At 40.0% G+C, this 14,827-nt stretch overlaps 1 protein-coding gene across 9 annotated transcripts in view; it reads right to left on the bottom strand.

Moving 5' to 3' along the window:
• Window positions 1-14,827, bottom strand: part of ZNF521 (zinc finger protein 521) — a 228,993-nt gene that overhangs the window by 13,248 nt on the left and 200,918 nt on the right. For all 9 annotated transcript variants that reach the window (XM_042029525.1, XM_042029534.1, XM_042029543.1 and 6 more), the window contains one exon: window positions 13,548-13,663. In XM_042029525.1, coding sequence (XP_041885459.1) covers window positions 13,548-13,663 — 116 coding nt within the window. The remainder of the gene's footprint in view (window positions 1-13,547; window positions 13,664-14,827) is intronic.

The raw sequence follows: 14,827 nt of genomic DNA, 5'->3' as shown, positions 1-14,827 counted from the left end.
GAGGCCTACAGCAGATGTTCACCCCTTCCTACTGCTTCTAGGCACACCTGCTCAGACTGTGCTCCTAAGAGCATTGAGAGGGAGCCAGCATTAAGAAGCTTTTACAGAAGAAAGCAAAGAAATAAAAAGTTTGTGCTTAGATGAGTGATGTGGAATTGAAAGATCACAATTTAGTACTATACACAGACACCTGCTGTCAGCAATAGAGCTATGTCATAAATTTGATATGGGTGAAGTTAGCAAGACAACATTTTTGGACCTTGATAGGCAATTTCTGTCACCTGCATTTTCAGAAGATTCACAGCACCTTGCAGAATCCACCCCTGCACCGAACCCACTTCCTTGGGCAGCCCAGTATGGTCTCAAGAAGCCTCTTTTGAGGCATTAGGAATTAATATTTTGGCCACAGGGCTTGCTTTTCCAGAAACAAATACATTGTCAAGACAATCTACAATCTCACCAGGGAGTAATTTCTAAGGGTTTTTGAAATACCTCTTTTCACAGATATATTTCTCTATTAAGTTCTGCACAAGAGTCCGACATCTGTAGAGACTTACAATTCTCTGCTAAATTGTGTGCATTTTCAGATTAATTCCTACATGTTCACTGAATATTATTGTAAATCCATGCAGCCTAAACATTCGAATCGTGGGCTACCATAGTCCTCAGTGCATTTTAAAGCATTCCTAACACTGCCCGAACTTATGCCAGCTCATAATAGCCCCATGGGATTGTTATACCAATTAAAAACCCCTGGAATTCATCGGAGTCTGAGACATGCCTGTGAGGACCAAAAGGGAGTGATACAGACCCAGCTTGCAAAAGAAACAGGATTTGCTGCGTACTGAGGGAATCCTTGGCTGTCTGACTAAGGTACCTTTTATACTGGCAGGGGATGCAAATTGGAGCCTGAGGATCTGCACTTTCATTTTCAAAGCTCTTTGCAAACATCAACCACTTCACCTTCACACCATTGCTTCAAGGGAAGTAAATATGTACAGTTCCAGCATCTTCTGTTTTCTGGAGGTGCAAAGAAGCATAGGGCATTTTTACAGTCTCTGTTCAGGAACAAAAGGGAGCTTTTGACAACCTTTTCCTTTGTGGGCAAATGAGTTTCTCAAGGCCACGGAGGGAACTGATGGCACAACAGGGTTTTCTGGAGAGATCCTGCTATTCAGCCTGGTACTGAGTCCACCCTGCCTACCCTGCAACACACCAAAGCAACTTGCAGAATTCCAGCCATACGCTGCTTCACTGTAGAGGACAGATTACTGCATGTCACCCTCCATAATCTCTCCTGTAAGAGGAATTCTACATGCTTCCCGGGGACCTCCCCCTTTGCTTCCCCCTCAGATGGTGGCAAGGTTAGAGACAAGTTGTTTTCTCAAGGCTGAGATTAAAAATGGCTCTGTGTTTTGCTAAACATTCCTCTGAAGCATGGGCAGTGTGCGTGTGTGAGTGTGCCTGAAAAGGACCCCAATGAAAGGAAGGAATGAGAGATGCTAAACAATGCTGTGCAAAGTTGCAGACTGTTCGGCTACAGGCCAGAAAATGAATCCAATTTTTCATTCTGTCATTATAAATATTTCAGTGCAAATGGTACTGATTTTCTGCAACTGTGGTTAAGCAAAGGGCCTCCGAGTGAATATTTAAGGGGGAAAAAAAAGAGAGAAGAAGAAAAAGAGGGAAGAGGAAAAAAAGAAAAATAAGAGGGAGGGGGAAAATTAAGGTTAGCGACCAATTAATTTCAAACTTTCAGTGTGAAAGATTCTGGGAAAAATTCTACAGTGATGCAGTGTGTGACTCGAAGGAGGGAAAAAAACATTTACTCTGCTCTTCTTCTGACAGTTTCTCATAAAATATCTGCAGTCCATCTATCTTTTAGTACTCCAGGCTCCTCTGGAGAGCAGAAAATAGTAGTTTAAAGCTCACTTCAGTGCCAGTCTGCGGGAGATTGCTTTCCACAGGACCCCTGCTGATGGAGGCCTAGGTGAAGAGGCCCAGGAGTTATTCAATCAGTCCAAGGCTCTGGGGCGGCCGGGGCTCCTTTGAGGGCTGATTATAAAGCTGGCCTCCTGTTGCCTGCCTCTGAACAGAACGAAATGAGCAGCCTCTTGCTGAGCAGATTCTGCAAGAAGGAATTTCACCTGTCATGGAGTTTGTCAGAATTTCAAGATTTATCTTGGTGCAAAATTAATAAAATACCAACCAGGATTTCAGCCTGACTACTCAGCTGTGTCATCTCAAAGTGATCTTTCACCTAAGAAAACCTGGACACAGAGCTACTGAAGTCATTCTTGCCCTACTTTTGCTCAGGAGCTTTGGTGGATGCTACAACTGAATAATAAAATGATTAGAGGTGGATTTCCTGACAATTACACCCAACGTCAAGTGCTGGGTGGGTGCTACCGTCCTAACGCGTGACCTTCCACCTTACTTCTGTGGTTACTAAATCTCCCTGGAATAAGCTAGAAATCTGAAATAGAAAAAGATCATTTCTGCAGTTTATAACCTAGCAGGTCCCTTATGGCAGCACATCTGTTAAGTTCATACACTGGTATTCCAGGTCTGGATTTGATTTATAAGTTTTAAAGGAATACAAACAACAGGCTACATGAGATTACATCCAGTGAAACACTGCAAATTAATATTGCCGTGGCAGCCAAGTACATGGTCTTTTAACCATATTCTGAGTTTAATATTGTGGTAAAGTGCCAGGTTGATAAAGCATCATCTAAATCTCTGTGAGCTGAGTGCAATTCTTTCGAAGCTAGACAGTCTCACCAGTCTTCTGACAGTGCCTTACAGCAATAATAATAATAAAAAATCTTCATACTCTACCTGCTTAGTTAAGACTGTACTAGCTTATAGCACTTGGTCACATGAATTTTAAGTCTCGGCTAGCAAAGAAGCAACTAACTTGGAGCCTGCAAGAGAGCTTTTCAGCTAAAAATGTAGATCAACTTGTAGAAAATAAAATTCAGCTGATGGGTAAATAAATATTATTCAATTTACAATGCCGTTGGTTCAGATCTTGACATGGAGAAACAGAGATCCACTGTACCAAGAAACAGTAAAATATGCCCAGATTGGGAAGAAAGATGCATTTGCCATCAACAGCTCTTACCCTGAACTGTGACAATTTCTCTGTACTGTTCAAAGCTGTTTGCTGTTTGAAGCAACAAATCTACCTTTCTGTCTATTTGCTCCCCAGCATTTTCTAACAAGAGCTTAAAACAAATGGTAACATATCCTTTACCTGCCTCCTCACCCTTAAATGACAATTCAACATTAATAGACATCATAAAACCGCCTTCACCAGGCATTGGTAGTCTGACAGTTTTAACACCAAGAGATCTCACAGTAAAGGGGGAGAGAGAAAGCACGCAAGTGAATGCACAGATGGTGGGAGGGGACACAGGGTGCTCTCAGCAGGTTACAGTAGAGATGCATTAACTCCACAGAGGGATAAGGGCTTCCCACCAGTACAGTCATGAATTATAACTGAGCATGGGAGTGAGTTCTTAGTGCCTGTCTCACAGCAAATATACTGTTCCATTTTCCTGCACAATCACCTTTCACCTTTACAAATGCAAAGCAAAGCAAAATGCACCACTAATATTTAACAATATCAGAGGTTCTTTATCTTACACAGCACACATCTACACACAGGAAGTGTGGGGGGAGGCAGAGTATTCACTGACACAGAGTGTCCCCGAGCAAACTCACACACCCATGATCTGTGACTGTGCCTAGCGATTCTCCCGCAAAATGAGACTATAACAACACAGAAAAACAACTAAAGCCGCATGTAGGAACGTGTGTAGCTCAGCAGTATTGGTTCGTGAGAACTGAATCATCTCTTTCTCTCTTCCTTTGTTAACAGGGTGGAGGACACTCAATTTCAGCTTTGAACACAAAGGAAGCTCAACTTAAAAAAAAAAATCACAAGAGCCTGCAAAAATCCACTCTTTTCCCATCCAAAATGTTTCAGGCTCGGTTTGATCAAAGCATGGTGAAACCAATCCCAATAACAGGTAGAAAAGCTAAACCTAAAAGCTGTTCTTTCTGCTTGGGGGATATACATGTTTTTTTGCAACATACACTTCCAGTTGTGTAGCCATTCTGCACCAGAGTCTTTTCACTCATGTTTACAATGGAGAGGCCCAATGATGCTCTCACCCTGCCCCCAACAGAAAAAAAATTAAAAGGCAAAAACAATGTAAAAAAAAAGAAAAAGAAAAAAGGGGAAAAAAAAGCTACCACTTTTGAGCCAAGTTTGCTGTTTACTGGAGTGTCTCTTTATGAATCACTGACCACACCTTGTTTTCCCAAACTATCTGCACCTCCTCCCTAGGGGAATTCATCCCCTCCCAACTTTCCTCCTACTCAATGAACCTATCAATGGAGAAAACTTGTTATTTTTGGCAGCTGAAAATTTGACCAGTTTTAAAGGATTCATATACCATGCCTTTCACTTTCGTTTAAATCCTCAGTGTTCCTGTTCTAAATGACAGCATGGCAAGCATTGCTTTTAAGCAGTATTCATCTTGCCTACCACATCTCAGCCTTTCACAGACGGCTGCTCTCTCTCCAACAATGGAGCCTTACTCCTTAATAGCTTGAGGGCAGAGACTCTCACTAGCTGTAGACTTGCTGCAAATATCACAATAAAGGACACAAATGTGAATTTCTCATAAAATACGGGTTGGCTCTGGAGGTACCTTGCTTTAGAAAACTCTGTCAAGAGCAAGCAATATATCTTTCTCCAAAATGCACAGCAGCCACACAGCTGAAAGAGCTTTTCCAAATGATCTAACATGTCAATGGAATCAGGATGCTTGTGAATTTTACACTTTTCTCCACTTTAGGTCTCTGATCGATATTTTAGCTTCTTTCACACTTAATATACTCAATGCTTGTTTGGCAGCATGTCTTGTGGAATTTAAAAAAAAAAAAAAAATCCCTGCAGCTTGAGGAGGTGCTCTGTGGTGGAAGAAGGTAGGGTTTGAACTACAGATTTTACGAGCTAGGAGTTTTGCTGGTACCAAACCCCTATACCTATGCTTTGGTACAAAGCATGGAGGGGTGAGGATCTGGGAGCAAAGACAACCTTGTGCCAGTGCTGCAGAGGGAAGAGGGGGCAGACCTTGAGCTGCAAACTTCCAGTGATAACTGTGTGCCATCGCTCGTTGGGAAATGACAGGACCAGTGGAGAGTGGAGCCAGGATTAAGGAGCTTATTCATGGAGATGGAGTGAGGGGGGCCAGCAGTGGGGTAGGGGGAAGGGAAATCAGATTCGCAGAACTGGCCATGAAGCTCCTCAATACACCATAGCTGGATGCTTCATAAAGTCACACTGATGGCAGTCCCGGAGATGGCCATCTGTTGTCAGCTCTGGGCCAGATGAAAGATAATATAATGGCAGCTACTGGTAGCTAACAGCAGGGCAGTTGTAGGAAGGAATGCGTCCTAGAATGAAGAAGTGGTGCTTCCTGTTTAGCACAGAAAATCAGTCATCGATATCAACTACATTAGCAAGAAATTAATGGATGGACAATTAAGAGAACTGAGCTGATCTACCAGGGAAAATATTCATATGCAAACAGAGTGCTTATTTCTTCTGCTTACTCCAGGTGTATGTGCCAACTGATCTGACTAATGGCAAGGTGCAGGCTGAAACATTCAGGGCACAGATGATAAAACCTCATTTTCTGCAAAGGGCAGAATTCCATTTCTAATGATTATCTGTGGGTCAGGGAATACATTTACTGCTTTCCCTGCCCTCAGTCTATGTATGACAGGACTCCCTGATGTTCACTGAGGTTTCCATAAGGACTGAGGGTAGAAATTGCCCTTTATGTAATAACTGAACTTCCTCTTATTATTACCATGATTTATTTTTACAAGTGCCTTATCATTATTATCAGCATCACTCAGAAGAAATAATGTTTGCCTTCCCAAGCACTATTATTTCTATCTTGTTTCTTTCTTTGTCCCATAATCTCCTTTCTGCTTCTCTTCTACTCCTCTGCTTTTTGTTCCCTTATTCTTCTGCCTTTCTTTGCCTTTTCCTTTCTGCAGCAACTTTTGATTTGCTTCTTTAGGCTGAAATCTCACACACCTCATTGTTCCATTTGCTAAAAAAAATCAGAAATTATGATTTTAATGTTGACATGTAACATCATGGATACGTTTCAGAGTCAACACTTGGTGCTTTCAGACTGGAGATGATGAATGTTATTTAACATTTTTGTATGTCATAAGGATTACAAACTGCACTTTATTACCTGATATTGCAGAATCTATTTAATACAGACCATATGAGTCAATTTGGAGAAGAGATGCATGAGATTTATTTTAATAGGTACTTTTCTTTTACAAAAAGAATCCTGCCATACAAGAGTATAAACAGGAAGAAGTTGGCAAAATGGGGACATATATTCAAGCACACACACTTTTGGGTATGACTCTATCCCCTAGAAGGAGAAGGAATATAAATTTTTGCTAATTTTTGAATAGGTACTTCATGAGTGTCACTCAGTACTTAGGACAGTATATTTACTTTTCAGTTCTTCACCATTTTATTGTTCCTTAAGTATGGATTTCTTTTCAAGATTAAAATGTGTATTTAAATGTAATATCCATCACTTAATGGCTATACTGTCTTTGCCAATTAATTCTGTATTTTCATCAATAATATCACTCAAGCATCTAAAAAAACAAACCCATAATTGTAATTCAATTGTTCCAGAAATTTAAGGAATGTTCTTGCTGGGAATGTATAAGGGATGTTGTGAACATATTGTTTCCAGCTTATTACAGGAAAAAGTGCAGAAAATTTCACAGGCTGACTGTTATGTAGAATTACACATATATGAAGTATGTGGAGACAAATAAGACACATTAATATTAAGCTCATCTTTGACAAGCACTATTAAGTGCAATCAAAATGGTCCCTGAAAAATTCTGACACTCTTGGCTTGGTGGGCTTTGCAATGTCCTATAAATATTCATGAACTAATGAAGTACCCACAGGGAGTGTTTACATTTGAATAGGCCAATCAAAGGCGGGTGAACTCACAAGCTCCAAACCTGGAAATTTCGTATTTAGAAAAGAATTACTGCATGAAAACCTAATGTGTCCATAATACCCCTCAATCCCCAGGAGGGAAGGGGCGGTGGAAGGAAATTCAAAGTATTTCTTTTTGTATTTAAACTTTGTTTGACATTGAAGCAAAAGACTTGCAGGGGAAACACTTTGAAGGTATGTCCTTAAAGAGCTAATGCATGAGTGCCTCAACTGTGCTCCTCTTGATTGCTTTTCTGAGAAAATTTGCAAAGAAAATAATTCTCCCTTCTAGGGGAAAAAAGTCTCAAATCTCAGGAACATAAGCCTGAATTTTTTAAGTCTTGAAAGACATGGAAAGATACTCAATCCACATACTGGTGCACACGTACCTATCTGAAACAGAATGCACTGTAAGGGCTCAGGAAAAAAAGAACTCCAACTTGCATGCAGTGCATGCAGCTCTGTCTAGTCCCCTAAAACACAAACATTGATTACAATCCTAGTATCTCTGGAACACATATTATTATCGTCATCCTCACTCACAAGATGGAGAGTGTGCATGGCTGTGTGGAGCAAGTAAGTACCTGACCTTACAAATGAATCCAGCTCTCCTGACTCGTAGGCATTTGCTCTGAAAAAAGCAACCTGACTGCCTGCTAAGGACTAGGGCCAACATTAATGAATGTGATGCCTGTATTTAGTCATCAAAAGTGTTTTGTTGAAACTTTAAATGAGGCTATGGCTGCTCAGCACCTATGCTTTTATCAAGGTTCCTAACTTCAGGCATTTATGACCTGTTTTCCTGTTGTACTCAGCACCAGCATCTTGCCCTGGCCTTATCTGCAGCTGAAGGTGCTCACCGTCCTCTCAGAAATAGGCCACTGAGTTTGAAAATGTTGGCCTAAAGCTTCAACTGTTAATTGGATTCCAGGTAGGCTTCTTTTTAAGAAGAGCTGACAAAGTTATTCCCTGCTGGCTCCTGGCCTTTGGGGCCTAAAAAGCCAGCGTCTATGTTCCACTCCTCACCCTAAGAGCTTGGGGACCTAGAAATGCCAAAACTAATCTCCAATTTCACTTTAAAAAAATGTTTTGAGGCCTTTTCTTTGTGAAGAAAACATCCTGCAGGTTTGAAAGTTTTGTGACTGTTTTTGTGTAAAGAGTATAAATTATTCACAATCTCCCCCGCTGCCATGGAAGGCTCGCTGTTGGGACCTACATGGTACACAGACTCAACTACTGTGGGAGCCTTGGCAAAACAATCCTACATGGAGGTAGCTGTGCCACTGCTGCTATGGCTGATGCTATTCCTACACCAATCTCTTTCCCAGCTGGCCCCAGAAGGCCTCTGCCACAAGGAGACAACCCCAGCCCAGGTTAATTAGCAGTTTTCTCTAGCTGACCCCCAAATGAGAGAACGTAGTGTTTGAATCCCAGCTCTGCCACTGTCTCCACTAAAGGTCTCAGTCAAGCCTTTAGTTCTTGAAATAGCCTAGAGCTTGCTTAGTTCTGCTCCAGCTCAGGTCAAGGGTATTTTAAAGGCTGTTTTAAAATGTTGAGTTTTTGGGAGCATTTTTCAATACTGAGGTCTTTGGAAAGTTTAACCCTTAAAGAAGTGCGGAAGAAACTAGAAGATTAGTTTCAACAGTGCTAACCTTGGAACAAGAAAATGTTAGAACTGGAAATCCAGAGAAGGACTCACATTAAGCTACGTAAAACTTCCACAGACTCTTCTATACTGCCTCTGTCCTGCTTTGTTTCAGTGGCTTGTACTGGGAGCTAAGAATGTTCTCCTGCTGTTTGAAGCGACATAAGTAACATCTGCTATGAGTGCTTCATTCTTTCTTTCATCCTTTCCCTGGGGAAGGAACTGTGTATTTTGTTTTGGTAGAGCTCTGTTGCTGTGGGTTGGGATTTTGAGGAAGGTTTAGAAATCTACATACAGGTGTATGTTTATATGGGAGAAGGGAGCCTTTGGCACACCTAGGTGCCCCCTGCTCTTACAAGCATAAGTTGAGGACATCCATTGTAATACTTAACTGCTGTGGAAGTTTGTTCCATGCTCTCACAGGCCAGTCTGTGAGGAAGTTCTAGCTCCTCAGCAAAAAAGCTTCAGCTCTTTGATAGAAAACTCACAAAGCAGAACTTTATCAGCTACCAGATTGTTACAAAATGGGAAGACCTTCTCAGGTCATCTCTGAGACGTGCTTGACCCAGTCCACCAAGAAAATTAGGGACTGAGTCTTAGAACACAACTGGACAAACATGTAGGAAGGCAGTATAGACAGCAAGAGAGCTGATTGAATACGCTCCGGTCTCCTTTGCTACTGAGGGCCAGTGCTGCAGCTCTCTGTATTAGCTGGAACGTCCTACAGGCTGATGGCTTCATGCCCAGGTATTCTGCGCTGATGGAGTCCAGATGGGAAGCAGCAAGGGCGTGAATCACTGAGGCCAGGTCCCTTTTGAACAGGATGAGAAGCAACTGCTGATCCAATTATTCCTTGCTCTAGTTTTCATGTTTGTAAAGTGGGGGCACTTAACTACCCCAGGGGCAACTAATTATTAGTCACAAGAAGTTAAGGAAATGTCCTAATTCACCAAAAAGACATATCATTTTTGTATTGGGCAAAATGGTGCTGAGATCATGTAATCTTGGCTATCATCATATTGAAAACTAACTATCATCATTGATAAAACACTGAGAAAAAATGTACAATTATTCATCAGTTCTATTGGATATCAGTACCTCTCTAATCCAGCAACATCTGCATAAAAGTAAAGCAAATTCATTCATTTACTCCGAGTAACACCCCACAAGGCTACCTTATTCCTCCTATTCCTCCCCACAAACACCACAATATGTTGCCTCCCTGGAAGTGTTCAAGGCCAGGTTGGATGGGGCTCTGAGCAACCTGGTCTTGTGGAAGGTGTCCCTGCCCATGGCAGGGGGTTGGAACTAGATGATCTTTAATGTCCCTTCCAACCCAAATAATTCTGATCCTATGGAATTAATACTAGGACTGGAAATAAGAAAGAAATGGTTACTCCTCATCAGAGACAAGAGAAGCACAAACACCAGAGCAAACATCTAAGCCTATGTCCAATAAGACTAAGGCAAAAAGAAGCAAGCACTGGAAATAGCATGCAGGCAGGAAAAAGAAATCTTAATAGGTACAAATTCCTTTATCATAATTTAATGAAAATTCAATAATAAACTAGTGATAAGTTTCTTAACTTCCTTATCAATTAAAAATTCAGTATTATGGATAATGGATGGAGAACACTGTTTTAGTTATGTCCACCTTCTACAGAGAAATGAATGGTCCAGATGTTCAATTAGAAGATTTTCATCTTTGGGGGGAAATCTAGGCACCCTATAAATGCATCTACCTTTCAGCTTCCTTATCTGATACTTAGAGATTGTAGAAGACTATTTCTGAAAAGCCCTTATTGTGTTAAGTATGTCTTATTAAAAGCTTTCTATGCTAAAGAATAAACATTTTTAGGGACAAGCCTTTTCAACTCCATTTCAGAGGTATAAATACACCATATAGCCTTTTAAACATGTAAGTATGAAAATTCACAACTTGGAACACTCTTAAAGCATAAACTTCTAACTGTTACAGAAGGTTTCCATTTGCTTCCTCCATATGCAGGTAGTATCTAAAAAAGTTTAAAGCTGGTTCTATAGCTATTGAGCACAAAGGCATTTAAAGGAAGTGTACAGAGCACAAAGGAAGTGTCAAAAGGATCTTAAAACAAAGAGCAGATTCCTGTAAAATTTCATTATTTCAACTTGAAGGTTGAGCAATACATTGAAGGTTTGATTTTCAGGACTGGTCATTTGTTCTCACCGGAATGTGGTCCTGTGGGATTGTGCTGCATTCCCGGCAAGCATCTGGAGTGAAATAATGGAAACTTCTAAAGAGAGTCCTACTTGATTTTTGCATTGAGAAGGTGAGATGAACATAGTATGAGGGGATTCTTATGTTCCTATAGGCTACCCTTTCTGAACAGGGGCCAGAAAATGCTAAGTGAAGAATCACACGGGGCCAAACACCAAGTTAAGCACCATTATAATGCCTATATTTTCTGTATGCTTGAATTCATTCCCTTTAATTATCAGCTGGACCATACATGTGGATAGGACTTCTGTGCTATTGCGCTCTGCCCTGCTCTACCTTGTTCATGTTCCCACTCTGCCTGCCCTACAACCATGGAGTGCTGACCCTGCTTTCTAATCTGACATGATCAGCATGTCCTGTGCATGGGAGAAGAATGTTAGATGCATATTCAGTTTAAAAAGTAAGGAGCTGCTCTTGCTAGAATAAACATACAGCTATGCTGCAAGCGCCAGCACAAACCACAGCAATGTGAACAGACAGAGAAGCATAACCTGGAGGACAGTTGCCAAAGATTCCACTGCTTCAGGTGGTAGATAGCCTGAACAAAGCAATGCCTCCTGGAATAGGTTTTAAATGAGAGAGGGCTGGAGATCAACGTATTTTCAGCAAAAGCAGACCCTACTGCTCCGCCTAAGTGCCTTGCTGCCCTTTCACCAGCCTGGGTAAGTAACTGGAGGTAAGAGCAGAAAGACAGTGATCCCAACAAATAAATGGATATGGCATGATGGCACTGCCTTTTTTTTAAACATAATGCATTCTCTACTGAGGTGGGGCTATCCAAGTTAATAAAAAGAACAATAAACAGGATGAATTAAGTGTATAAGTAAATTAATACCTCTTCCTTTTTGCAAGTGTAGATAAGCCAGAGAGAGACTGTCACTAAGGATGTGGAGATGGGGGTCTATTAAGAGCCTTCTGCAGCATGCAACTACCAACACACGGTCATCTAGCCTATGTAGAGCAGAATTTCTCTCTGTAGCAACACCCTTTTGTTCCCTTCACTAGAAATCCAGGTGCTTCAGTAATGTTGAAGTTTCAGTGAATGAGGCTTAGATGGAAAGAGCAAAATCTTTTCCTAAGTCTTGGGTAGGAATAACTTTTGAGTGGAAAAACATGTGGTTTGTTTATTACAATAAAAAAATGAAGCCAGCTACTTGGGAGCCCATGCATTTTGAAATGAAAGTGTATTTTAGGTGGGATAGACTTGTAAGGAGGTGATTGTACACATCATAGCTACACTCTGTGTGCTTTGCATCTTCATAATTCAGTTACCTATTCTGCTTTTTAAAATCCAGTCTGAATTCTGTTAAAAGTAATTTTTACCTTTTGTTTCTGTTTCTTTCTTTTCATAACTGTCTTTTGCATACCTGCTCCTTCTCCCTTCCTGGTTTTCTTTCTTTCTTTTTGATCTTTCTTCCCTAACAATGTCTCCTTTCTCTTTCCAAGAACTGCTGGTGTTTCTGCTTCTCCCTACTCCCTCATTTCTATTATCAGAGATGAACAACAAAATTTGTGAAAATCAGTTAGTCAAAAATATTTTTTTTTTCCCCTGAAAAAACCAGTTTCACCTATTGGAAACACTTTGCAAAAAAGCTCAGAAAGTATTTAGACAAAAAAAAAATCCTAATGCTTAAAATTTTTCCTCTGTCAACCGAACTTAGTACTTCAATAGAAACTAAAATAATTTAGAAAGTCTTCTGCAGTTGTCTCAAAGTGTAACAGTACATCAGGAATAAGACAGCACCACTTCTCACCGTGAGCCACACAGTGCAGAATGTTAACATATAGTAAATTATGCCTTCATCCAAAACTGTTTTCATATCTTGTTCAACATCCATCTTTCTTTCTTTCTTTCTTTCTTTCTTTCTTTCTTTCTTTCTTTCTTTTTCTTTCTTTCTTTCTTTCTCTTTCTTTCTCTTTCTTTCTTTCTTTTTCTTTCTTTCTTTCTCTTTCTCTTTCTTTCTTTCTCTTTCTTTCTTTCTTTCTTTCTTTCTTTCTTTCTTTCTTTCTTTTTCTTTCTTTCTATCTTTTTCTTTCTTTCTCTTTCCTTTTGTTTACCATCAATAAATAGTATTGCTACAGATCTGACAATGGCCCACAAAAAGACAGTATACCATTCATTTGACCCTATTTTTATTTCCCACCAAGTCAAAAGAGAAATTCTGAAATTCTGCCTACTTCCCCTCTCTGCCATCACTACACTCCTACTTCAGTGCATAGTTTTTCACATTTAAAGACAAAAGAATACATTTATTTTCCGTTTCACTGCTTTACTAAATGTTTTATGGCTATCAAGCAGAAAAATAGGATGCCCATTTCTCTCTTCTAGAGAATACCTTGAGCTGCAACAACCTACAGCGCAAGAATCCTGAAATTCAGCTCTGTACCAGGTGGCTTTCTGCCAGCACCTTTTTGAAGCAGCATGGGTCGAATCACCTGCAGTTTCTCTTGTCCTTCTCTAATTCCCATCCTGATGATAAGCAAGTATCAGAGGAGGTCATGGCAAGTACAGCTTCGAACTCAGCTATCAAATACATAATGCTATTATAAACCCCAGGTAACAAGTGTGGTACCTGCAGCTCTGTTTGGAAGAAGAACTTCTGTGGACACTGTGTGCAGTCATAGATCTTGTCCTCTTGTCCGTGGGCTGAGAAAATATGCTGCTGCAACTTGTTTGCTTGGACAAACACTGAAATAATAGACAAACAACAAGCTTTTCATTCTTTCTTATCGTAAGTGAAGAGCTTTTTATAAACAATCTTCCAATAACACTGAGCAATTTCAAGACCTAAAATTAGGTAGTGCAGTTGGATTTTACCTTATACTGCTGCTATATGGGTACCAATGAATGTCATTTATCTACAAAGTGTGATGCTTCTTCTAAAACAAATGAATTGAAACAGATCCCTGGTGTAAGGAAAAAAATCCCAACAATTGGCAAAGAAAAAAAGATGACCCTATCAGGACAACCGATGAAGATTTTGAGTATAAAGTATCTAAAAATGCCATTTCCTATTCAGAATTATTTCTTCATGCTTACTGCACTTTGATTGAACACATACAAAACTTATTTCCTAGCAACCAACAGGTTTGAAAAGCACAGATGCCAAAGTCCTGTTTACTCTGTGTGCCTACAGTTAAATATAACAAACAGCTCTGTATTTAAATGTGTTAATGCAAAAAATTATATCCCACAGCTATACCGGGGCAATGTCTATAAATGTGAAACAGAACTGCAGGTAAATTCTCTTTGGATACTTTAAGATCAACTCTGCCTACACACTGAATGCAAGGGTTTCAATAATATAAACATGTTCAATTTTAATGACTACAAAACAAGGCCCTAAGACTGTGTAACAGTTTACCTAGGAGACATACTATTAATAATTAAATTGTATATGCCAGAGGCAGTGTTTGGGTTGGCAGCACTGACTTCTGATGGATGCCTGGTGCACTGTGACCTAAAAAAGTTTGCATCTACAATATTAATCTGTATAGGCAGGGAAAGGATTTATTAAAGATGCTGGCATTTGACTTTGACTCCACTCCTAATCATTAAAATTATTCTAATTGCAAGGCAACAAAAACCATCAGAATATTGTTCTTCTGAGTCATACATTTTAATCACATTTCTCATTACCCTGGAAAATAAAAAGATCGGATTCCATTTTCCATATAAAACTTATTTTGGTGATTTTTACCTCTTGTTAATATTCTAGCAAGATGTGCTGAAATAATTTTAATGGCATATTGCTAATAAACCATCACTGTTTGTGATTAATGCTCACTGTCTATTTATCCCATCAGCAAAAAGCAAGAAGTATTTCACACAGATTGGAATCTACTTATCTCT

Source organism: Corvus kubaryi, unplaced genomic scaffold, assembly GCF_017639235.1.
Source record: "Corvus kubaryi isolate FWS band 111438036 unplaced genomic scaffold, C.kubaryi_AGA036_p1.0 132, whole genome shotgun sequence".
NCBI classification, from domain to species: domain Eukaryota; kingdom Metazoa; phylum Chordata; class Aves; order Passeriformes; family Corvidae; genus Corvus; species Corvus kubaryi.
The sequence above is the reverse complement of the archived record's forward strand: the minus strand, read 5'-3'. Positions and strand labels throughout refer to the sequence as shown.